General features: G+C 42.7%; 1 protein-coding gene across 5 annotated transcripts in view; it reads right to left on the reverse strand.

Annotated features, from left to right (window-relative positions):
- The window catches only part of SMG7 (SMG7 nonsense mediated mRNA decay factor), a 51,364-nt gene that overhangs the window by 2,517 nt on the left and 22,611 nt on the right, over positions 1 to 26,236 (reverse strand). The window contains exons 4-23 of one of the 5 annotated variants that reach the window (XM_063165472.1): positions 25,463 to 25,595; positions 22,511 to 22,682; positions 21,616 to 21,687; positions 20,531 to 20,681; positions 20,069 to 20,204; positions 17,881 to 18,043; positions 16,666 to 16,822; positions 14,372 to 14,442; positions 14,157 to 14,217; positions 13,648 to 13,767; positions 13,390 to 13,411; positions 12,976 to 13,305; positions 9,224 to 9,368; positions 7,621 to 8,012; positions 6,509 to 6,874; positions 4,903 to 5,052; positions 2,457 to 2,537; positions 1,761 to 1,920; positions 300 to 470; positions 36 to 187 (exon numbers count right to left, since the gene is read on the reverse strand). In XM_063165472.1, coding sequence (XP_063021542.1) covers positions 36 to 187; positions 300 to 470; positions 1,761 to 1,920; positions 2,457 to 2,537; positions 4,903 to 5,052; positions 6,509 to 6,874; positions 7,621 to 8,012; positions 9,224 to 9,368; positions 12,976 to 13,305; positions 13,390 to 13,411; positions 13,648 to 13,767; positions 14,157 to 14,217; positions 14,372 to 14,442; positions 16,666 to 16,822; positions 17,881 to 18,043; positions 20,069 to 20,204; positions 20,531 to 20,681; positions 21,616 to 21,687; positions 22,511 to 22,682; positions 25,463 to 25,595 — 3,205 coding nt within the window. Of the gene's footprint in view, positions 1 to 35; positions 188 to 299; positions 471 to 1,760; positions 1,921 to 2,456; positions 2,538 to 4,902; positions 5,053 to 6,508; positions 6,875 to 7,620; positions 8,013 to 9,223; positions 9,369 to 12,975; positions 13,412 to 13,647; positions 13,768 to 14,156; positions 14,218 to 14,371; positions 14,443 to 16,665; positions 16,823 to 17,880; positions 18,044 to 20,068; positions 20,205 to 20,530; positions 20,682 to 21,615; positions 21,688 to 22,510; positions 22,683 to 25,462; positions 25,596 to 26,236 lie in introns of all 5 variants that reach the window. The other 4 variants (XM_063165473.1, XM_063165471.1, XM_063165470.1 and 1 more) reach the window with 4 other exon arrangements.

Here is a 26,236-nt window from a genome sequence, read left to right on the forward strand (position 1 = left end):
GACCCATCCCTGAGCACAGCCACAGCCAAACCCACCTTCAGGCTCTCCATAAGCACAGCAGAGGAGTCCTCCATGGCAGGAGGGCCTTGCACTGCCCAGGTACCACTGGGAGCACTGGACTGGTGCCAGCTGCTCTCTGAAGAGGACGATGTTGTTGGGAGATAGTCCAGACCAAACCCTCCCATTGCTAAAATGGCAGAAAGACAAGTTCAGAGTGAGATGGCAAGACCAGTGCAAAACAAGCATCATCAGATGATGGTGTCTGACAGCTCTGTGCTAACCTGGAACCCAGCACTTGCCTGGCTTATCTGTTTTCCAGCGGTCTGCAACTCTCCGGTCTCTGTTGTCCGGAGTCCCAATGGGTCCAAAGTTGGAGAAAGGAACAGAATTGTGGTTATGGGTTGGAGGGGAGCTTGGCAAGCTGCTGGGGTTGGAGGAGTGAGGAGACTGGCTGGCTGGTGTTGAATGATCTAGGGATTACAAGGGAAGAGGAAAAAAGGTCAGCAGAGACAGCACAAGCCTCCCAGTTTTGAATTTTTTAGTGCTGCTGCAAATTCTGCCATCACCCAGTTTGATACAATGCTGAAGGTCAGTTTTTATTCCCTCCATTACATGAATGTAATGCAAATTCCTAAATTCTGAGTGAAAAATTTATAAGAACAGAACGACTGTGTTTAATGCTTGCAAGAAAAACAAAACCCAAGACACCTCATGAGGGCTGGTTAGGCAAAGGCAGTTTCCCCCCGTCTCTTGAAGAACTTGCATCAAACTAAAAGAAGAACTGTCTCCAAGCTTGACAAACCAATTGAAAAATTAGATTAGACCTTGAGGAGTTTGCAAGTTTACAACTTCAACTCCCAGGTCTGAGAATGTTTTGTACTTATGTGAACCCTAAAACAATTGAGACCAGAACTCATAAGTGAGCAAAAGAGGAGAGGGAACATGAAGCAGGCTGTCCACAGGCAGAACAGAACAAATGAAGAGGTGAAGGGAGAGGGAGTTGAAGCCACTTGAGCCAAAAATCCTGCTAGAATAAAAGCACTTTGCAACTCCCTCCATCTCACCCACAACAGCTTCTCCTGGCTGGGTGCACAAGTCCCACCAAAGATCTCGTCCAGTGCAGGTGTTATTTAAAATCCACTTTTCTTAGACTCAACTAACTCCTCTTTCACACTCTTCTGAGATTAAAATCCAGATGTAATAGTTACGGTTTATGCCTTTAAGATAATTACTAACAAAGAAGCTGGTCTGCTTTATGGGCTGCTTAACATTAAAAAAAGAAATGCAACAAACTCCAGTACTGTTGTATTTTCCTCCATTCTTCCCTCATACAATTTCTTTTTTGAATATTTGCATTATGAAATCCAGTTCCTCCTGCTTTTTCCAAAAAAATGCAACACAAAGTATATGGATGTCTGAGTTAAAGCACTACTCCCAAATGGCTGTCAGGAAACCAAGTTAAAGAGATTTCAGGATTTATCACCTCCTACAACATTTATCCTGCTCAACTACTTAAATTAAAATCCAAGTTCTTACACTGTATTAATTACAAAATCCCCTCGTATTTCTGCAGATATATAAAGTAAAACAGAAACCTTCAGAGATCTTGCCAAGCAAGTTTGGGGTTTTTTTGGTTTTTTTTTTTTTTTTTTTTTTTTTTTTTTTTTTTTGTTTCCAGTTACATATAACTTGCAGTTGGTTTAGAATTAACTCAAATCCTCTTAAATCACTAGACACAAGAAATGCCGTACCAGGATTACCTGAGCTGGCTGGAAGGGATGGAGACCACGGAGTCCCTTCAAAGAGAGAATAGAGTGAAGTCTCCTGATGGGCAACTGAAGGGGTGACTTCTGTTTTTGTGCTGGTATTGATGTTTTTTCCATATACCTCATTGAACATGCTGTTGTTTGGGTATCTTTCCTGAAAAAAACCAAACAATATGAGAGCTTATGTGTTAGACTTATTTCAAACACTGAGACTGTACAAAGAAAACAATTCTAGTTCAAAATAGTTCCTAATTCCTTTTTCACTTCCTAGTCCCATCTTCTTTGACCATTTAAGTCCATGCTGAATCAAGACAGATTTCCCCTGGCTGAACTGCAAAGTCCTCACAAAATCTTGATTCCCAGTACTTAGAAAAGTTCTATCAAGACCCTGCTCAATTCTCTGGAAGAGAACGGGTATTATTGCTCTGGAAATAAAAACCTACACACCACAGCACCCTGAGATGCACTTTTCAGTCGATTTCATGGCTTCACTAAGAGCAAAGGGCCCCTGAACTCAGTAATAAGATCTGCAGAGATATAGCTAAGATGAATTTGGGAAGAAAACTGATAAATGCAAAGATTAGGGTTGATACAGAGTGGAATTACACAGTGTGGATTTCTTTCAGGTTTTCCACTGGCTTAATCACAAGCTGAAACAAGAAAAGGTGTTGGACTCTGGTTCACACTCACCTGATTTAGAGAAAAGCCGCTGAGGGACAGGAAAGATGATGACTGAGACATCAATTCTGATGGTTTTTCCAGCAGGGACTTCTTCAGAAAGCAAAAAGGGGGAAAGCACAGTTAGTGCTCAGCGTAGGGACCAGGAGGGAAGTGCATAATCAGAAACTGCCAAAGTGGTATTGGTCACATTTACAACTTGCCTTGCATTTTACCTCCAGTACCTTGGAGGACAGGGGAGGCAAGCTAACAAGTGCAAAATATCAGCAGTTTTCCTACTATCTGTAATTAATAATTTACAAATCAACAAACATTACAGCTGAGAGTCTCACACCCAGAACAGGTTTCAAATGCAAAGTCTAATACTGTGATACATCTAATGGGGAGGCTCCTGCCAAAAACACCTTATGGTTGTGTAAAACCTTGCACAAGTGAGACAGGACCCTTCCCAGTGACACAAGGACTCTTTCAAACAAGATTAGACTCTTGTATGTGGCTACTGACAGAGTATCTTTGCAGTTCTGAGAGCATCTCTGCTGTAGAGACATTCTTAGACAGCAAGAGCAGCTAAGTGTTTTTTAAATTAGGTTTAGTAGTCCAACTTCATTTAGCACTCTCTCATTTCCATTATAAATTACTTGTAGACAGGAAGGAAAAAAATATCCAACCCAAATGTTAAAAAGTAAGGTTCCAAAACTCTCCATGGATTTTACTTCCATGTAAAGATACTACGGGCCATGACCTTTCATCCAGCATGTATGCCACCTCCATCTCCCACAGTTGTTATTTCCAGCATAATATTTCTTGTCTTTCTGTTTGGGTTTTACTATGATTAAGGAGTGAAAAACAGGGTCTCTGAAATGAGCCTATTCAGAGAAAAAATAGCTAAGTTATCACTGACAGAAACCAAAGAAAAATTGTCAAGCTTGCCTGGTAGACAATGAACATCACCAAATCTAGGATGTGCATCACCAAGCCATAGCATTAGTAAAACCCTAAGTAAAAATGTGTGTGAACCAAAATAAAAGCTGTAGTCTTGTTACAAATAACCTCCTCTTGCACTCTCACCAGCTCAGCATGTCAGATGTTTTAAAATTTATTATTCAAACCACAAAAACCAGAACTAGCATCTTTCTGTCTTTAACACAGCCACAGTACCTGGAATACTTTTGCTTTCATCATGTAAACTTAAGACAAACAGCCTCATTTTCTTGGCAAGCAGCCCCATGCTTGTTAGATTTTCAAAGTGACAGCTCATTACTTTGAAAGCACATTTTAAAAGCCAGACAAAATTCCCACTCTGCATATCCACACGGCTTGCACAGCGAAGGATTTCCTTCCATTTGGCAGCAGACACAACAGTAGGAGCTTCAAAGGAAGCTGCTAAAGCAGCAGCTATTAGTTTCTTAGCAAAGTTATCTAATGAGACAGAAATTAGTATCTTTTGCAACTCCTTGGGATGGCAGGTAAAATAACTGAGGAAGAGACTTAATCAGAAATTTTGAGTGGTCACAAATAATTCTTTGTTACAGCTACTAATCTGAATCAGTATGATTTAATGAACATGCTTGTAGCTAAAGTAGAAAGGCATGCTGCACTTTCAGAGACAATTTAAAAATTCAACAGCTCTGAGACCTTCCAGCTAGTGAACTAGGAAGGTTTTAATACAAAAAAAATGTGGGCAAAAAAACTGCCCTGTCAAAAATTACTCTATTTCTATAAGAGTTATTGTGTATTTATCCAGTTAACTGCTATTTTCTTCCAAAGCCATCCTTCTTCTTTAAGAAACTCTTCTGCATTGAATAGGGGCAGCATCCCCCTGCCTCTATGGAATTTTTATATGCAGATTATAATCACAGAATCACATCACAGAATTGCAGAATGGCTTAGGTTGGAAGGGACCTTAAAACTCATCTCATTCCACCCCATGCCCAGGGACACCTTCCACTATCCCAGGCTGCTCCAAGCCCCATCCAACCTGGCCTTGGACACTTGCAGGGATGGGGCAGCCACAGCTTCTCCTCAACTTCACAGGGAAAAATTTCTTCCTAGTATCTCATCTAAACCTATCCTCTGTCAGTTTGAAGCCATTCCCTCTTGTCCTGTCACTACACCCTGGTTCTGATGACTCCCCACAGCTCTATCAGTGTCCCCAATCTTTATTACTAAACCCATACAACTGCAGAAGAGCAAGTGCATTAAATGACATACCATGATGCATTAACACCTCTCCTGTGGACTGTACTTACAAAAACCCCACAGTTACTCTGGTTTCTGAACAGATTAGCAGGCCTGGATTCAGCCCAAAAGCTGTAGTTTTCACCCCTGTGAAAACTAGCTCAAAGGTGAGGCAGGAAAGTGGACAGGAGGTATGGGGGAGAGAAAGGAATTTCACATTTCTTACAATTTCACAGAAGAAAGAGATGCCAGTTAAGAGTGAGAAGCAACAAATACATACAAAGAGGCTTCGTCCAGGAAGAGAGGCGAGAGGCCCCAGCAGAGCTGGGTAAAGATCAGGAGGATTAGAGAAAATCAGCTCTTCCTCCTCCTCCAAGGCAGCCAGACTCTTTAACAGGTCCGGAGGAAGCAGAGGGGAGCTCTTGGGGTCCTAGTGACAGAAATGAGCACAGTGAGACAACAGAAGGCAGAGAGAACAGCCAGAGCAGGAGAGAGAACAGCAAGAGGAAGGCAGAAAGCAGCATGCAGAGGGCGAGGTGAGAACGGTGCTGAGGCACACACTGAGAACTCTGAGCAGAAATAACCACGTGGCCAAATGTGCACGGGGAGAGGACCACGCACCCAAGTGACAGCAGGGAGCTTTAATCAGCAGAGCCAGTGCTTCCCCTTGCATCCATGCCACACACTGAATCTGCTTCCACGTGCAAGGACAACAAACAAAACCTTATCATCATTCTTCTACAGCTGACCTGGGAGTAACTTAGGTTTCAAGTAGAATCATGTTTGCATCATCTCCTTTTCCCTGCTTGTGGAGTTTAAATCCCATGAGACTCATTTCCACTGGTGACAGCTACTATGCCAATACACAGCTGACCAGCCCCCTGGGTCAGTAAAATCTGCTCAGTGCTGGTCAGACTGGACATCTTTATTTTTGTAAAGAGGGATACTTAAAGCACAAGCATCACAGGCATAGCTTCTCTCTGCAGCACAACGTTTCCCTTTTAAGAAAGAAGATCAGGCTTTGACCCTGTCTCTATCTAAAAACCACTACATGACACCAGGGTAGTACTGTGCATTGTCTGTACATGGTACTCCTGTACACTGTCTGGCTTTTCTCTTGGAAGGAAAAGTCAAGTGATACCAGCTGACCTTCTCAATGTCCTGAGTGCATTTACAGAGGCACACCCAACCAAAGGTTTAAAAGGCCTCTCTTTAAGCTTCCTTATAAACATCACCAAAAGCATTCACAGATGACTCCTGGACTGTTAATAAATAACAGTTGGTGGGTTTAACACCAACATGAATCATGATCACATGAAGAGAAGTATTCCATTTACTGCAACTGGGAGCTAAGGAAGCCATTTAGCTCCCTCAGTGTGGTGGAATTTTCAAGAACAAACAAACAAAAAAATTCCAAGACAAGACCACTGCTACCATCCTTGATTGCTCAACCTATTGTAGCCTCAGCCATTCAATTCACTATAGCAGTGTTAGGAGTTCACCTAAAGCGCAAGAATTCAACTGCAATTATTTGGGTGGCTTTTATGGTTTTTACCAGTTGCAGCCAAGCATCTTCCCCAAAACTATCAGCTGTCATGTTTATCAACCTGGCAGATACAGCACAGAGATGGATGTCACAGCCATACTGAACAAGACTTAGATTCACTTGAAACCAAATCTTTAAGAGACTGACACTACACACAGCCTACTAAAATGGGGAATTCATTACTTTGTGCTGGAACCCCAGGTACTGACACTCAGGTCCCTTCTAATTAAGTTTACACTGACCTACTTGGGACCACGGGGCATTCCTGAAACAGGGAAATGCCAAGAGTTGCCAGGAATACCAGAGCCTTACTTTTCCCCACTTGCAGCATGGCTCTTACCTCAAAGGTCATCCTGGAGACAGCGTCCTGCTCGGAGCGGAACACTCCCTGCCGCTTCCCCCTGCGGTCCATGCCCGACTGCTGGCTCATCACCCTGTTGTCCGTCATGCCATAGGAAGAGTCCCAGTAATATTCTGGCACCTTGACTTCTGAGGGGTTCTGGTTATATGGCTCCATTGGGAAAGGCTTCATTTTTTTCTCCAGAGGTTGCTGTTGCATCACAGGAGGCTGTAATGACTGTTCAAAGAGTTTGAGAGGGTCCTGGGCCTGCAGGTAATAGGGCTGCTTTACAGACATGATCTTCCCCAGGGAGCCTTGGACTTGAGGGGGGTTCCAGAGCTGCTTGGACGAGTCTGTCTGTGGATACTGAGGCAGAGACACAGGATTTCACCAGCAGGGAGGAACAACCCATGTTACCTGAATGCTTAACTCCATCCAAGCTGTCAGCCTGGCTCATGCATGATAGCAAATCAGAATGTTTGTGGAATGTCTGTGTTATTCATCAAAAACAATTTCCATAGGCATCTAATGCTCTCTAGTCAAGCCTTACACCAACAGCCAAGTATAATCCTTACTCTATCAAGATCCTTTTAACCCAAAAGCCTACAAACTAAACCTTCAGTAAGGTACTGAGCCAGCATTTTGCTGCCCAGAACACAAGCAGGGTCTCACCATTGGGTCCAGATTTGCCAGAAGGGAGATTTTCTCCAGCACAAGGTGAGCAAAGGAACTAAGAGCTGTAAGGGAACTGACACTGCAACCAGTTAGGCAAAGGAGAGTGCAGGTGGAGGTTCACACTCAGCCCTCATCACTCACACAAGAAAACCAGAAAGGCCTGAGAAAGACACACCACCTCCATACCTTGTCTGTATCAGAAATACACAGCAAACAGATGACAGAAAAGACATTCCATTCCAGTACATACCTTCCTTTCAGTTACAGCATCATATGTTCACACCAAATAAACTTCAGCTCATTTTCAAATTTGCCCAGAAGTTCACAATCAAAAAATTCTTTAATGACAATTTTGAAAGGTAATCCAGGAAGACAAGTTTTGAACATTGCCACTTATTTTTAAATAAAGCCCAGCATGTAGCACAGGCCAAGTTTACCTGCTGGAATCCAGAGTGGTGTGGTGGGCTCTTCCCCAGGCCCTGCACAGCTTTCGTGGGGGACTGCTGCTGCTGCTGCTGGGCCAGAGCTTGCACCTGTAACTGGCTTGTGGACTGTGCTGCTGTTGCCTGAGCTGGTAAAGATGAGAGGGGTTGCTGGGAAGGAGGTGGTGTTTGCTGAGGTCCCTGGGTCATTGGCCCTGGTCCAGAGGGCCGTTGCTGGCTGTAAGGAATGTGGGACTGTTTCCCACCTTGCACCTGGTTTCCTGCAGGCGAGTGAGCTGTGGGCTGGAGGAAGGTTCCTGGGACAGAAACACCACCTGGGAAGGTGTACCCCGTGCTCATGGAGAAAGCCACAGGAGGGGGGACAACATAGGCTGGAGGAGGAAATCCTGGAAAAGATTAAAAAAATGCACCTTTAATCACAATTTGACAGATCATACAACTCCCTCCAGCAAACTTTTAGTGGGGGGTTTTTCTTCCTATGCTGTTTATTTAGGAAAGGAGGCACCAGTCTGCACACATGCACTACAATGCTGTTCTTCACCTTGGCATGTGCGTGACTGTGATCACACAGGAATTCCAAATTTGTTTTGGAGCTTTCTTGCAATATTCCAGGAACTGATAGCAGTATCTGAGGGTCATATGTTTCCACATCCCTGTGTTCCCTGTCCCTCAGTCTCCCTGCTTTTTCTGACCCCCACTACCTTTTCCCTTCATTCTTCTTGGGTGTTTGATGCTTTACCCCCAAAGTTTCCTCCACTTCAAACACTTTCCAGGGACTAAACTTCTGCAGGAGCACACAGAAGCAATCAATACAATAAGTGTGTACTGCCTCCTCTCAGAGGATCACCAGTCTCTGGATCAATTTAGACAGAGACAGATGGTAACCAAACAAATCCTCATATCTGTAAGATCGATTCTTTCCCTGTAATTTACACTGAAAAGTCAGTTTGGAGGGCAAGCTTTAATTCTGTGTCTCACAGGTCAGATTTTATGCTGACTTTGGGACAGGGAAGATGCCCATCTATCTTATATTGAGGAGCTCTATGTAACACGTGCAGGGAAGACACAACTTCCAGTTATTCCCTGAGCAAACATGGATAGCAAGGTGTGACAGGCAGACTCCATAGCAAAATGGGACACACGACACAGCAACAGCAACAAGTAAGACCAGACAAATTACAGCTTCAAACATGAGCACCACTACAAAAGAAAGTGAGTTTTAAAGCAAGCAGTGTGATTGATCTTTTGCAATGGAGTGTGAAGCACAGGGAATGCTTCAGAAGCAGTGCTAGCAGAAAGCTTTGTCATGTTCAGACTAACTACAGGAAGAGCCTAGAGTGAAGTTCCTTGATCTTACACCCACTAAACCAGAAGGCAGGTGGCAGATTTCATGACAAACCTTGATTCAAAGCATAAGGGATCTTATTTATCTTGTTTCAGTTCTGCTATGCCCCTTTTTACCACTTGATAAGACGTTCAACAGGAAAATTCATGGTCATTAGCAGAGCCCCTACCTTGCAGAGGCTGTACCAACCACTATTACAGGATTTTCTTCAGTCAACAATAAATGACACTTCAAAAGAATGATGCAAATTACCTGGACGGCTAGGAAGGGGAGGAAAGGCTCCTGGGTGATGAATAGGGATGAACTGGGAACTGCTGGCCTGGCTTGGAGTCTGAGTTACAGGTGTTTTCCTGGCTTCAGATACCGGAGTCTTCCTCATCTCCGTCTGGGATTTCACCTGATACAAAAGAAAGTACGAAGAAATTAAATCACTTGTCCTAAATTTCCATATTAACCATATCATATCTCAAGCCAAAATTTAAACTCTCAGATTGTCTGAGCAATTCTTTTCTTTTCCCTAAGTAACTGAGAGACCTTTGGAACACAGAGCCCTCCTCACTGACCTCAGGCAGATTATCCTGCATGTCCTCAGGCACTTCTCACCTCACAACAGCACTCAAGGATATTTACTCAGAAGATGCAAGAGGCTCCTTCTCTAGCATGAGAGTGAGAAGCAGACACAGTATTCTCACGCCATTCAAGGAACTTACCATGCTGCTCACCTGCAGTGTTTGAAAACAAAAAGTGCAGATGCTGCTACGCTTCTAGGGCACTGCTCCATCCTAAGTTATTCTACTTACCTGCAGCACCTTAAAAAACAAGCACTGCCACACTCTTCCTGGGGAGTCCTCTCAGCCTAATCCATACAGTGGTGTATATGCACAAACTCCACACTATGGAATTCTTCTGACCCAGAGCATACAAGACAAACAGCAGAAGTGCTTCACCTCATTCAGTTGACTGTGTCACTGTGGGGTGTTATGTTACAAGAGCTGCACCAGTTAAAGGCAGAGAGAAGAATGGAATGTAATGTTTACCTTATTCTGAGTCTCCCGCGGTCTGGGTCTTCCTGGGGAGGAAGACAGAGGGGAAGACTACTTTCCCTTTCTGTTCAGCTCGGCAGAACTGCCTGGAATGCAAGATGGAGCAGGCAGGAAAAAGACAGCAAGCAAGGAACCCGGGCAATACAGAAAGGGCCCAGGAGCAGACCTGACACCAAGCCTCAAAGGTGAGTGAAAGAAAGGGTTGTATCAGGGATCAAATTAAAAAAAATCCAAACCAAACAACAACAATAACCCCTACACCATAACTGTGTGGGGTTTATTTAGACATGTAGTGCTGCTGAGTTGAAAGGAGTTACAGGACAGCTGTTTTCTGCCAAATTACAGTAGTAAAGGGATAGATGCATTCATATCCTTTCTTAAGTTCTTTTTCAAATTGAATTTCTCCATTTAGAAATTATGGGAGTGTAGGGTTCTTTCTGCATTTGTAAAATTGGGAGACTTGGGTGGGTTTTTCATTTCCCACTACAAAAAGTCTGGAGGGAACTCCACCTCAAGGTTCTGGCTGATGCCAAGCACCATGAACAATGCAGGCCCTTGCTCATGCTGCATCTCTTCACTCTCCATCACATTCAGCACATTTAACTTAGATTGTGCTGTCCCTTTCCCCTCCACAGTAAGCCAAATATTTTTACAACCCATATCAAGCACTATGCATTGTTTTATGGAAATGCTGGAGAATTCAAAGACATTCTTCCTGCCATGTCATTTTAAAACTCGAGCTCCATCCATCAAAACCTCAAGTATGCTATAACACATTTCCAGAGGATGGCTTCCAAAAGGCCCCCTGCATGATTTACAGTTAACTTTATAAAAACATAAATTACTAAAATCAATTAATCAAGACAAATTTCAGTTCCTTCCTCGCTTCTACTTGATATTACCGCAGAAGTGTCAATGCTACCAAGTATTTGCCCCCATAATAGCCCTAAGTGTTCCTACACAGTGCCTGAGAGAGGCACCATTTTATCACAGGGACCTCTTAAGACTACGCTACACTTTGAGTTAGTCTGCACTGAGCTTCCTTGGCTCCTAACATTGCCCTCCCTAGAGAGCAGAAATTCAACCCAGATCACATCCTGCCTGAGCAAGTTTCCCACGTATCTGCAAAGCAGGACTGATCACCTCTGTACCACATTCTTCACATTTTTGCCAAGTAAGAACTGCAGCATTTAAGCTTTTGAAGACAATGAACTATGTAGGAAATAAAGCATGAAACTGTCAGGAGTGCCAAAGCAGAACACAAACAGCCCATCAACTGGTATGAAACCTACACTGGTTTCTCAGTGTGGGGGGAAGGAAGCCCTCCCTCTATTCTGGAGCAGGTCTGGATAAGCAAGCCTACCAAATTATACAAAACAAAAGTTATTTCCCTGGACTTGTTGCCCTAAATAGAGCGGACAGAGTTAAAAAGCCAAAATTAATTTCTATTCAAGAACAGACAAACAATAACAGACAACATCAGAGCAGATTCTGCTACAGCTGGGTTTGTTGTATCTTAAGACTTAATCAAGCAAATTTATGATAAATAAGCTATTGTCCCTCTCCAGAAAGCTACACATAATCCTCAGATCTGGCAGGTTCTAATCCACCTGAAGTCCTTATTTTGCAAGACAGGGGCACAAAGACCAAAGCTGGGAGTTATGCTCAGACCTGCAATGACATTCCAGATCCATTTGACAAATAAATAAGAAACTTGCTATTCTAACTCATCTATGTTGGCTTTCAGATACCAGAATCACGTTCCATGACTCACTCCCTGGTTTCTGTAGCCTTTACAGAAATCCTCTGTACCATAGGTATGGCTCCCCTGCAAAACCAACTGAATAATGCTGCCAGTTCAGACATTCCATTTCATAACCAGGATATTTAACAGCAAATCATTAGGAGGAAAACAGGGAGAATAATCCAAGGCTCCTAAACAACACAAGCTGGAAAAACTGAAAGAGATGGTTTGTCTAGCCTGGGGAAAAGACCTCAATTGCACAGGCCTTTGGAGCAGCTGCAAAGAGGAAGAAGAGTTATTCTGCAGACCTGTCCTGGGCAGCAGTAATGGGCTTACACAGAGGCAAGGGACATAAGGTGCATTAGGAAATAATTTCCACTTGCAAGAACCATGAAGAACTAACAGTTTCTCTAGGGAAATAACAGAAATCTCCATCACTACCATTGTATTACCAGGAAATGACTGAGATACAGCCAAATTGTCCAGGTACAGATCAGATCAGCCCTGTCACTCTCTGCCCTCATTTACTACGACTCGGTGGAAGGCAGACCAGCAAATTCACTGTTTACTTGATATATTTCATATGTAATGCTCAAATAAATAGATAAAAAAGCATGCCTCTAAAAAATATAACTGGTAAAAGAGCAGCTGAAAACAAGCCATTATGACCAAGTGCCTGAGCACAGACTGATGATTTAAGAGCACAGTGGCTTTCTTTACTTTGACAGACACTTGGCTGCACCCACATTACAGAGGATCTTACTTCACATATATACAATTTGCTGCTTTTGTGACATGTTCAGTTTGTTGAATGTGCACCAGTCAAGTGAAGTGAAAATGCAGAGTACCCAGCTCCTTCACAACAGACCCCAGCAAGGCAAGACCATGACTATGACTTGGCCACATGAACTGCCTTGGTGACTTAAATATTTGTGGAATGGGTAGAAATCGGTTCTTTTTAGGACAGTTATAGCACCTCTCATTGAACTATTTTTCTCCCTCTCTCTCCCTTTTTAAGATAGCATCAAGGAAAAGCAAAGAGATGCTAAGATCACCATCATCTGGTCTTTGAGGTAGAAATATTTTATATTATTGAGCATTAGCTGCAGCTGCAGGGCCCACAGCAAGACCTCAGCTCTACCATAGACAAGCAGTGACTGCCCTGACACAGCATGGCACTGTTTTAGGCACAGTATCCCTCTGAGCTAAAGGCTTACCTGAACTGCCACATTCTGCTTTCCTGCTTCCTGCATCTTCTCCAAGACACATTTCTTGGTCTCATTCTTCCTTTTATTGTTATCCTTCTTGCCATCATTCTTATTTGCTACTATTCCTTTGCTAAAGTCCCGCCTCTCCCTCGCTATGTCCTTCGGGGGGTAGATGCGCCCTTGCTCTCTGTTCATCTCCCGGGGCTTGATATTCTCTTTGAAGGTGACCATGGGTTTTTCTCCTGCATCACAGCTGTTGCTCAGGCTTCTGCCAGAGGACAGCACTGATTTGAGTCCAGGGCTCCCATCAGCACACAGTGGCTCCACCATGGATGTCTCCTGCAAAGTGAGACTCTCTTTGGCTTCACTAGGGTCCTCCAGTAAGAGCTCCGGGATTTCTGTCACAAACAAGAGCTTTCCTACCTCATTTTCACATTGAATCAACCTGAAAAAGACAGCAAGGAATTAAAAAGCAAGTACACAAACTACATTACTTATCATAATCAGTCTGTGAAGGAATAGCATGCTGACCCACAGAACATGTTATTAGAGCTGTCAGCATCTTGTGCTCACATTACAGCTAACTGCTGTGGTGAACAGAGAGAAAAATAACACTCCACAGTGGCTCCTGTGTCACCTCAGCTTCCAGCAGCATGGCAAACACCAAGTACTTGCAATTACCTTGGCTGGTTATCAGCAATCCATTTGCCTGTGAAGATCAGGCGCTGCTGCCGTATCCGGCGTTGCTGCCCTTCTTTATCCCCTGTAATTGCCTGGTGGCCTTTGGAAAAATCCAAATTCCTAGTATTGAAGCAGAAGAGGGAATATTAATTACACAATTACCCTCTGCAATATCCTATTTTTCTAGAAATACATGTCAGCATTGCTCTATTAAAAGCTCTGAACTTTGACCAGATATTATTCAAAACATGGCTATTAAGAGATGTCTGATTTACACCTGTAATTCTCATCTGTTAAGATGCATCTACATTAAAGAGGTTCAGCAGGGTCATGAGCAATATTATAACCTCAAGAATTTCTCAGGGCTACACCATCCATTGCAGTTGTTTTGAGGAGACCAACACCAATACAGCAGTAAACAGACACAGATAAGATATTGTATGGAACAGGCCAATGTCTGTAAAGTTGTGACATCAGCAAGGGTGCAGGATTCTTCAGCGGTCACCCACCTGAATGAGGGCCTCAGAGCCAGGAATCCTTGCAACTCAAATTCTTCTGGAAGCGGGGTTGCTGGCAAACAGACAGTAAACAGCATAAGGACAGCATGAAAGCATTGAACACAGTATCTTATTGCTTATTTGCTCTTCAACTGTAACTCCCCACATCAGCAGGAAAAACATTGTTTTTCACAGTTCTTTACAGCACAGACCGTAAGTGTCCTTACCATTATTACTGGATAGATCTTCTTCATGAGGCTGGAAACTATTTAGAAGAGAGATCAGCCAGGGCCATACGCTAAAAATTAGAAAACAGGCAAACCCTGAGTGAAAACTGATAACATGGGATGTGTTTGCTTTACCAAAAACCACTGAATGCTGTTACCATCACAGTTTACATTAATCCTCTGATTCCCAAGAAAAGTTTCTTGCAAAGTGTGAGTGAACCACTTTCTTGAAAGAATTACTATTGCTAAAAAGCCAACCTAAAGTTCCCAAGGAAGCCAGGCTCTCAGAGCACAGACAGCAGGCCAGAGAGCCTGTTGTGAATTTAACCAGATAAAACTAAAGTGTGAGCAAGTGCTGCAAGCACCTGTCTGCAATTCATGCTTTGCAGTCCAAAGCTGATGGCTCTCAAGCCATTAGTCAATGAATCAGTTTAGGCAGCAAAAGAATTTAGGAAGACACAGCTGTGCAGAAGCACTTCTGCTCCATGAACAAGAACACTGCACTGTAGTGCTGGAGCCTTTACCACCAAGGGACGAGACTCTAAGTAAGGGCTGCACCAAGCAAGACCATTAAACTAGAGGTGAACTTGCAGTCCCCTGCCTTGCCCTCACAATACCAGTAACAAGCAATGATTGGAAATTCTTCCCAAAGGCCCTGGAGCAAACAATTTTAAAATCACACTGATCATTGTGATAATGTTTAACTGCTACCACCAGACTGCTTGCTCCTGCTTGCTAGAAGCTCCCACTCAAAAAGTAAAAAAAAAAAAATCCTTCTGCTTTAGTGATGGGCACCACAGAAACAATAGAAAACGATTTCAGGATTCCCACTGTGCTCAGTGTAGGAGAAATGAATGTGTTCCCCCCAGCAAGGCTTCCAGCCATCATCCAGCACAGAGCCTGGAGAATGCACCGTGCCCCTGACAGCACTGTACACCCTCAGCTGCTCTCCTGCATGGCTGCAGGCACAGACAGCATGATCTTCATGATTATTCTCTACACTACACTGAGCAACAGCTCCTTCCCATGACTGACACGGAACAAAAGAAGGAAAAACCACTCCAGATATCTTCAATAAGGCAAGTAAAGTCAATGATATGTTGTTCAGAAAATGGGATCCTTCAGAGAATCCCAGAATGGTTTGGGCCGGAAGGGACCTGCCATCCTGTGCCAAGGGCAGGGACACCTTCCACTACCCCGAGGTTGCTCCAAGCCCCACCCAGCCTGGCTTTGGGCACTTCTAGGGATGGAACAGCCACAGCTTCTCTGAGCAAGCTGAGCCAGAGCCTCACTGCCCTCACAGGGAAGGATTTCTTTCTAACCAATCTAAATCTGCCCTCCTTCAGCTTAAAGCCATTTACTCCATGAAGTACTACCTGCATGTCCTCTCTGCAGAGATTACTTGATATCAAGCAGGTATCTTGCCTATTAAAATACAGGCATAGGTCTTCCTTGAGGATGTGTGAATGACAAAAGTTGTCAACATCTCAAAACCACATCTGAACTCTTTTCCTTAATCTTGCCTTTAGGAATTCTGTGGTTTAAGCTCCCAAAACTCCACAGGGCTTTTTGTTTCTTATTTAACAAACCAAAGTTGTAGGCACCCCTGTTTCCTCATGCATCACACTGCTTTCCTTGGAGAGCCCATCTTAGGAACAATACTCATCCAGCTGCATCTGTCCCTCTGATCTTAAGAACCACTTTACAGAAACAGTTTCTTGAATCAAAACATTTATGAAAAGTTAACAGACTATTTAAAAAATTGTGAGTTTTGAGCAATTTAAGCCTTAATTTATGAGATTAGTGGCAAAAGTGAAAAAAGCAGAGCAACAGTCCAGAACAGTTATGCCTGCATTGATATTTAAAGAGCCCCTCTACTAAACTGAATTTAACTCCTAGGTGACTACATCACAGCACTGCCCAAGTGATGGTTTAGTGCATAAAATTAAGGCAAGTATTCTCCTGCCACTTCCCCCAGTAATCTGAGAAACCATCATACTAGATAAGACTACAGGAACACTCAGTAATTATGCTCAAACTGGACATTATAAAATAGATCCCCCAATTGTAAAAAACTTACAGGAAACCTAAACACAATTAAAAGAATCAATTTGCTCATGTAACCAACAAATCTCATGTTTTGCTTTATGAACCTTTTAGCACATACACTTTCTGTCATTTTGGTATCTGCAATGATGAGTTGTATGATCACTTTTCCCATGACTAATTTGTGGATCAACAGTAATTAGGACCTCCATGCAACAAAATGTAACAAGGGAAAGATGAACACTCACTACCGTCTCTCATCAACCACTGCCTCCTGGAAAACACTGGGCCTAAGTTTCAGCCAGTCCATGGAAACCTTCACAGCTGGAAGAGGATATGCAGCCCCAGAGTCCTCCTGGTAGTCATTTTGTAAAGGACACTTGCACAGAACTCCAAGAAATGACACTAGAAACAGAGTAAGAGGAAAAAAGCAAAAGAAAAAAACTCCATTATGTGGGAATGACACTTCAAAGTTGACCAAATAACTTAATCAAACATGTCCACCTTATAAACCCCTATTCTAAGACCTAGATCTTTAGACCAAAGCAGTCCAGCTACCTCATCTTAAACAGTCCACCAAGAGATCACAATACAGGGATTTTTAATAGTTTTCTACTATGGAGCAGGATCTTGATGTTTATATCTCTTCAACTGTCATGGCAAGTCATTTTGGCAAGTCAAAAAAATCAGCTGAAAAGCCCAGTGCAAAAACACCTCTTTATCAGAAATTATCAACACAACTACCTACCTCCACTTTATTCACTTCAACCAGCAGGCACACAAACGCACTGGAGCTCCACAGGCAGGCACCCAGCCCAGACCCCTTAGAGTAACCACACCCATGTGACCATGGTGCCTTCAGAATCAGCTCCAGGCTGGAATTTGGAGAAATCCAGCTATTCAGAAATTTAGGTGTTGACAAACAAGGCCAAGCTGACAACAGGCTCAATCAGGTTAAGCAAATCAGCATTATGTGGCTAGAGTCTAAAATGCTCTGCACTCTCACTTATCTCCTGGTTGATATTACCAAAGGCCAAGAAGCAGCTGAGGTCCTGGTTGACTCAACTTCAACTTCAGTCCTGTTGAATCAGAACCAGTTCCATTCAAAGCAACTCCAACTGTTTGCAGCTAACTGGGGAGCAGCCCCCAAGAGGGGTACTACTCACCACCAAGCTGGATCCAGCTTTGCACCCAAGTTAAAATGTTCTTTCAGAACCAGGAAAATGATGCAGAGTTCTGTAACGCTTCAAACAGAGTAAGTCTGAACACAGAAATCCAGTGTTAGTCAGCACTGCTGACAGAAATGATCCTGTGTGACCATCATCTCTCACAACTTTCTCCCTAATGTCTATTCTCAGCACTTACCTCAGCCAGCCATTAAGCTAGATCCTGACAGGAAATTACTAATGGATTCCACATTAAAACCAAGGGAACTACAAAAATCAATTAGCTCCCACACTTACTGAAGAGAGCCAGGAGCTGTGTCCAGCAGAGCTGCTCATCCTGGCTGTAGCTGTGCTGCTCCGTTTCGTTGCTGAAGTCCCGCAGGTGGTGCAGCTGGAACAGGTTGATCACAGTAATATGGACTAACTGCTGAGAGTTGAAGGCCTTCTGGAACAATAACCTCTGCAACAAACACACAGGGTGCACATATTTTCAGATGGCAAAACACATGCTTGAAAGGACTGGTAGGTGCTCCTTCACTGCTTGACTAACGTTTCTGCTCTTTCACAACATTCATTCTGGATTTTATTTTCAGGTCAGCCCTCCCAGCACAGCACTGGGCTCCCCAGGAGGACCCCACTGTTAAGCACAAAGTTTTTGCTTGCACACCAGCTCAGACACACAACAAATCAACATCCCCTTTGCATATGGTTCTCTTCCAGAGGAAGTGCTACTTGGAATGTGCACAGACAGCACTGCAAAGGCCCATGGATTCACTGGGTTTGTCTGCCCTTCAAAGAACCAGCATGGAGAAGGTGACATTTTAAAAAACACCCCAGGAAAATTTAACTACTGCATGGTTATGCATTCAAGACTAATTCCACACCTGACTTCATGGGTCACAAAATGCCTCAGTGGACTAAAATAGAGAGAGCTATTCACAAATGTCTTTCAGTAACTATGCTAGAAAAGACAGCTCTCTCAGGACAGGAAATGAGACTTCAAGCTTTTTGGGTGAAAAAAGGAGCTATCCTAAATCTCAGCAACACAACAATCAGGGAATCAGGTGAATTAACTCGTGTAAGCATCAGGAAAAGGTTTAAGCTCCACATTCACCCTTGACTCTCATTTAGGGCATGAAGCACGAGCACTGCACAGCTGACAACTGAGACTGGCAGAGCTGCCAGCAGCAGCACCCAGAGCCTGGCTGAATGCTCCCAATCCTGCAACTGCTCTCCTCAGAGTTAAAATGAGCCACAAAATTAAAATAATTCACAAGCATACAGCAAACTTCACATCCACATTCAACTTGGTGAAGTCAGAAGAGTTACTCTCTGATAAATTAGACCTTGTGTTGCATAATATAAACAAAAAAGGTAAACTAAGCAACAAAGCAGGGCTCAATTAGCTGTTTTAACACTCTGGATCAGTCCAGAAAATTAAGACTGTTCCACATGCCTGAGCAATGCTCATAATTATTGATTATAAGCACTGTGGAAAAAGCAGCACTTTTTCAACAGCCAGAATCACACACGGAAAGAGAGATACAATTATTTCATTTTGAAACATAAATTGCCAGGGTTGGAGCAGTCAATTCATAGAAAGTTCTGTGGATTTTTAAATTTATTTTAAAGACATTGTGAACCTAACTGTAGCAGCACAATTCAAGACAAAAAAGTATAAAAGGACTGTAAAGACCATTTGTGATTTTTTATATTGCTCAGACCACATTCCCCTTTCCTATTTTTGAAAAGCATCCACTGCTCTGCTGAACATATTCATCCTCCCTGATGCTTTTCCACAAATTAGGAAGCTGAAACAGAGCAGTTTCCAAAAGCCATTTACCAGTTAACACCATGTCCTCTCTGAAACGATACTACTTTGCATAAATACTTCATAAAATTCTTTTGTTTTGATCTTGGCTGTACTGTCCAACATAATGAGCTGGGTATGTAACCAATGGGACTCCTGAAATTTCCATGGAAAACGTGTTCAGCATAGTTCTAGTCTGCACAGAGTAAGGTTGTATGGGACACTTTTCAAGGGCAAACTGTTAACAGGAGAAGCAAGTTTCCCAAGGCAGATTAAAAGCAGCCTTAACAACCACTGGGAGTGAATGATAGACATCCAAAACATGAAGCTCTCTTAAATTCCTCAGGCCACCAAGCCAAGATTTCACAGCTTAATCAAGTCCTTTTTACAGGTATCCAAGAATTATCCAGGTTGAAGAGCAGAGAATCAACAGTGGTCACTGATTTCTCCTGTATCTCCACCAACAATGGACCATGTGTCAAATGGGAAAAATCCCTAATCTTGGCAGAAGTTACCAGAACTATCCACTGTCAGCTGCAATGCAAACCTTCCCTAACTGGCTACTTGAGCTTCCTGTATTTTATCATATGAAAGAATGATTAATGGACTGCAACTTCTGAACTCAGCTGGTAAAAATATTCTCAATATAGTAATTAATATGTTGTTACAACTAACCTTGAACTGTTCTTCCAGCTTTTCTCGAAGAGGGCTCAGCTTCTCCAAGCTCTTACTCAGGTACACATGGCCATGAAATTTAATAAATGCCTTGATGAAGTCAGACACGCTCCATCGAGTCTTCACCTCATCACGACTGCATTTAGAACAGACACACCTGATTCAGTCTTTGGAATTATACACAGCTGCACACAACACCCCAGAATTACTCCAAAATGAGGGAGGAATGTCCTGCAAAGTTACTTTTTGTGTTGGCATAATATGCTTATTTCCTGCATTCACTAATCACAATCAGGAGCATCATATTCTTTGTTCCATGCACCTCTGAGGATGCTCTGACTGGACAAGGGCTGAGGGATTTCTGTTTCCACTGCCAAATATGAGTAACTTCTAGCAAGGCAGGAACTTTTAGAAGAAATATCTTCCTACTCACCTGAGTGGCAATAATTTACTTAGTCTCACCTTTCCAGTGCTTTAGAAAGTGCTTTTTGTAGGTTAGTGGAGGCAGCTGGGAAAGGAAACTTCACAGCAATGCTTCTGCAGTAGTAGAAAATTGTGGTCAAGTGGTCTCCTTTGGAGGAAGCTAGGATAGCCAACTGATTATAAGGCTGACCTAAGGGAGAAAAACACAAGCTGTCCAACAAGGTTGTCCTGGGGGAAACATGCTAGATTTCAGAGTACATGTGGTCACCTGAAAAGGGAGCATAAAGTCCTCTGTTCTTCAACAGGCAAGGCTTAGGTGCATCTGCTGACCCTTCCATCCCAGCCTCAGATCTGAACCACTTCAGTGAAAAAGCTTCTAAATTTGTGGTGCATCAGCTGTTTGGAGGGTTTTGTCTGTTTGCTTGTGTTGCCTTTGTTGCTTGCTTTTTGTTTTGGGGTTTGGTCTTTTTGGTTGGGGGTTTTTGTTTGTCTGTCTTGTTGCCTTTTTTTTTTTTTTTTTTTTTTTTACTTTGGATGGAGAAGGATTGGGTATGGGGGTCTCTGATTTTGTTTGCTTGTTTGTTTCAGGGGGTTGAGTTTTTGTTTTGTTCAGTTAGAATGCAACTGGTTAAAAAATTGGATCACTGGTTTCAGCAGCCCAGCTCAAAAGTAACTTAACCTTTCATCACCATCCCTACATTTTGGGCCACTGGAAGACAATAGCTACAAAGCTAGATCCCTGGACTAAAGAACTCTAACTCCCATCAGAAACTGTAAATTGGCATGGGAATAAACAATAAAAAAAATGCTGGTGTAAAGCAAGTTTTCATTAATTGTACTTTATAAAGCATGAATGTAACAGAGTATGGCAGTAGTGAAGCCTTGGAGTAAAGCTGTGTATTACTTCCCTTGTTTCTAAACCTGCACAAAAGGAAGCAACACAGATCATGCAAATAACCATTATCTACATGATTTACTGATGGGTGAGGCTTTGTTGTATGATTGTGTGGAGAATTGGGAGAGGGATATTTATGTAAAAGCCCAGGTTTTCAACTGCCAGAGAAGAAAACAATACCCCAAATCTTCCTTTGGAATTATGAACTGGAAAGGTATCCCAGACTCACCATTAGAAGGGACAAGCTGAGCTGCATGTCTATAGTAAGACTCTGCCTGGCTGGTCTGATTCCTATAGCGAGCTAAGAAAACAGCAAAAAAACCCAAGTTGAGGCACAAAACTCCAGTCTCCTGCAGTTACTTTCATAAAATGCAACTTACCAGAAGAGCATTTCACTAGCATTACAGGAATAAGCATCAGAAGAATGGGCAATTACACCAAACAGAATCAAGATTCGACACATTTAATTCTGAGGTGGCTGTTTTGCCTCAGACCTAATTCTGTCTTATGGACAACAGTGCCAAGAATACCACATACAGAGAGCTAAAAATATTTTTCATCCCTCTTTGCAGGATCACCAACTAGATCTATTTTTAGGTTGTTCAAAAAGCAACTGCAAATTCCTGTGAAAAGAGAACTTTCTACAACACAAAGTTTTTCTCGAATCAAGAAAGAAATAAACTTGTTGAACTTAATGTAAAAAAGAAACCCCATTTATGAAAGACTGGATTTCTAAATGGTGCCCCTGTACATAAGATATTAGTGTTCTGGAATGGAGAAGTTGCCAGCCTGCTGCAACAAGCTTTTGTAATAGTTACCAGTTTCAGCACTTCCCTGTGCCTACCAGCTAGAACATGATTAAAATGCTAGGAGACAGACTCTAGCAGATCACTAGCAAGTCAGTGATTAACTGTCTCCATGTGTTAATGTGTAACAAACACTAGATAAGTCTGAACAGGGTTTCTTTCCAGGTCTTTCCCCCTGCTGCAATCACCACAATCGGCAACTAGCTGCTGAAGTGGAGCACACTTGCTTCAGCAGTTACCCTGGTCTATGCAGATCCCTCCCTAGAAGCTGAACACAGACAGAACTCCATGTCCCAGCCCTTTCCTTGTGAAACTCACCAATATCTCCCAGGTGGACAAGGCAGTGCTGGCAGATGTAGGAGCAGGAGCTGGACTGCGGCTTCACGATGGCGCTGGTGTGCGTCTGTTTATTGCTAATGATCCCCAGCTGGGAAGACTTCACACGGCACGGCAGGTCCACGTTAAAAACTGTGCACAATTCCTGGAGTAACTGCAAACACGGCCTGGCTCAGTGGCAGCTCCAGACAGCCATTGCAAAGGCATCAAAACAAGTCACTAAACTAACAGAGTGCCACTCAGGTGTGTGCTCACCACTGATGAGCCAAATATACTTGAGGTGAACAAGCTCAATTTACTGAAAGTGAGACTTGACAATACATTCTCCATATGGAATTCATTGAGTTCCATTGTGTCCACTGTGTTCATCTGCCCAGTAAGAAAAAGCTCTACATCCCAAACCAGCAAGCAACTCAATCCTCCTGATATTTAAATCACCAAGGATTTATCAGAGGAGATGGACAATGGGAGGTCTACAGATATTGCTGGGTTTTATGGTTTTGCTTGGTCTTTTTGTTTTTTCAGTAGGACACTCAAGAGGAACACAGTGGGTTTTATACCTTCAAGAAGTGACACTATTCTCTGAAAATATTAGAAAGGAACATCCCTCAACCTCCAAAGCAGCTGGTTCCAACACAAGAAACCCAACTTTAACTTTAGAAAGAAACTATTCCAAGTATAAATTTCGAAAGAAGCTGGAACATAACCAAATTGATAAGCAACACAAGGCAATACTAACAGTTCAGTGGCTGAGGTGTCAGTAAATATTTGCACTAAGCCAACACTGAGACTCTTTCAAGGAACAAGGCATCAGCTACTTGATCAAATATTTCAAAAGCTGATTGAAAGAAAGCCTCAACTTTGCCATTCTAATTAGTGCTTTTGAAGTTCTTCCTAATGGACTCCAACATAAATACTCTGCAAAGTAATGGCAACCAGAGAGTGAAGAGTGTTTGTTGGACTGATTACTAGGACAACAAATGCAGGTAAGAAGTGACAGACTTTCTCCCAGCTGGGAACATGCTCAGTCTCCAAATAAAACAGACCTGCAGGAGGGTTGTACTTCCAGATAAAGGCACAGAGAAAGCCCATGGCTGACAGAGACACATACTCTGTCAGCAAGATGTGACATGATGCTTTTGCTTGCTGCAGAAAGAGGTTTGTGTTACACCTCATACCTCTTTGCCTCTTTCTTTATACAGTAAACAAAAAATCCCCAAACAAGAGAGACCTCAGAGATGAAAGCTGGATAAAAGAGAGCATCTTGACATCTTCAAAGATGCCAAATTAAGAAAATTCATGCTCTTGTTCAAAGATGTCACTTGGGGACGCCTCACAGCTGGAGAACAGGTACCTTGGCTGAGCCAAGGCTTTAGACTGAAAATGTAATTAACATCACAAACAGAGAAAGATGACCCAGTCTGTAGTGTCAAGCTCAGAAAGAGTAAAATTCCCTGATCCACTGCAGGAAAGAACAAGGCTTTTGCAAGATAAACAGTGTACAGGTAGAATGCCCTTGGCAACCATGACAGCCTGTGAAACTGGCTACTTCCAACAAGCAGCTTTACAAAAAAAACAATGCTGAAGGGGAAAAAAGGGCAGCCACAAGGGTACCCTGGGGTTGGCATGGCAGATGTCTGGAATCCAACTAGGAAATAATACAGTACAAATGACCTACTGGGAACGCTGTAAGCTGAAGACAGTGTAAATCAGCCACGACAAAGTTTACTCTGAACACTGAGAGAGGATTCAGCAACCACAATGTTGTTGAAGCAGACACCAAATGAGGGGGAAAAAGGAAGGAAAGGCAAGTTGTCTTTACTAAGGCTATTATCATACACTGACTCTTATTCTCCATAGTTTAAATCTAATGAAATCTAACATAGGAAAGAGTGTAGGCAAAAAAATGTCAGTAAGAAATAAGTATATGAATAGCAATCACACTCCTTTGGCAATTAACTGAAAACGCTGCAAAAGATTCTTGGCCCAAGAGCACTCAATACAGTTTTGCTTTAGGGGAAGAAAAGTTCCTAGAAGTGAACTAATTATTCTAACTGTTGAAAATTAAGACTTACACCTCAATGCTCATCATTGGTGTTAGGAGTCACAAGGAAGAGGCAAAGAACAAAACATTAGGCCATCACACACATCCTATGCATCTGCATTTTCTGCACATATTTCTGTTCCTGAGTAACTTAATCCAAGAACAAACTGATTATCCTTGCTTATCCTTCACTATACAGCAAATGAAAAGGAATGAAGGCAATGGCCCACAAACATATATAGCAATGAGAAGCCAAAGGGGAATTTTTAGAGAAACAGCAGGAAAAAAGTACTAAGAGCACATCAACTAACTCATCTGCTGCGCTTGAGATTTTTTGTGTCATCATTTCTGTAAGACATGACAATTAAAAGACAAAATTCCTCACCACAGGTCACTGCAGACACAGAGTAAATGGCTTTAAGAGGGCCTGCAGAGCCAGTGAAAGCTAGACTTTCTAATAGTCAGAGAACTCATACAGGTGGTAGTTCAAGAAGACAACAGATGCACAGTGAGAAGGCAAGAGACAATGCAAAGAAGCATCATACTACCCTTTCCTGCTGCTTTATGATTGCTCTGAGCAGGCACAGCAGAGCACAGTAAGAAATGGACCTCTGACCTTACCCAAAACAGTGGGGTTCAGGTGTCAAAGTAGATTCTATTAGAAAGGAACCTAAACTGCACCACAACCAGATGCACAAAAGTTTCAGCTCAAGACTGATCAAAAGAAAGCCCATCAGCAGCTCTGCAGACATCTCCTGCTGAGAGCACCACGGTTAGCAAGGTGCACTGCTCAAACCAATGCAGCAGCAGTTTCCTAAGCTAAGGGCAAAGAACAGATTTTACCCAGCTAAAACTGATCCCCCACCCAGCCTGTATTTTGTGCAACTCACCTGTGTGTAGAAGCCACTAGCTGCCTCTAAAAACAGAGAAAGGTTTGCCTGAACTTCGCTCCGATTCGGATTTGCTCTGTTTTTCGCCTGACCCTGGAGTGTTGTGATCTGATTTTTAAAGGCATGATTCCAACTGAAAATAAAAGAAGCATTTATCTTTTTACTTTGGAAGTGTCTTATGCAGATGGCATAAATAACAGGAACGAACTGTTTAATTACATAGCATCAGACATGAAGAATATTCAAATTCAAGCAACATTCAGATGAGAACAAATGTTAAATATGGAATAACCACCTTTCCTCACCTCTCATATCTATGGAAACAGATCCTGATATATACATATAGCTAACATACACGTGTATATACGTATAGGGCTAATGCTAGCATCATTGATATTTGCTGGCAATTGCTCTATTTTAGGCAGCGTAGAAGTCCCTCCCTAAAACAAAATGTGGGGTACATAAATGAGGTTTAAAAATCATTCAATAACTGGAAGCCTGGAGAGGAGAACTCAGCCAGCCAACTCATCTGGTTTCCCTCAATGCTGAAAGAGCCACATGCTTCTGTTAACTAAACTTATTACAACTCATGTCTGCACCTTAAATAACAGGGAATGGATTCAGGGCATGGAGAAAATCCAGCTGGATCTTACCCTGATTTGTAAGGTGTCAGGAGTAACCTATTAATTAACCCCATGAGCAACCCTGATTATTCCTCCCTCTGCCCAGCTCTACCTCACAGGGCTTAAAACCAGTCTTCAGCAGCCCCTGTTA

The sequence above is a fragment of the Melospiza melodia genome, chromosome 11, assembly GCF_035770615.1.
Source record: "Melospiza melodia melodia isolate bMelMel2 chromosome 11, bMelMel2.pri, whole genome shotgun sequence".
Taxonomy (NCBI): Eukaryota; Metazoa; Chordata; class Aves; order Passeriformes; family Passerellidae; genus Melospiza; species Melospiza melodia.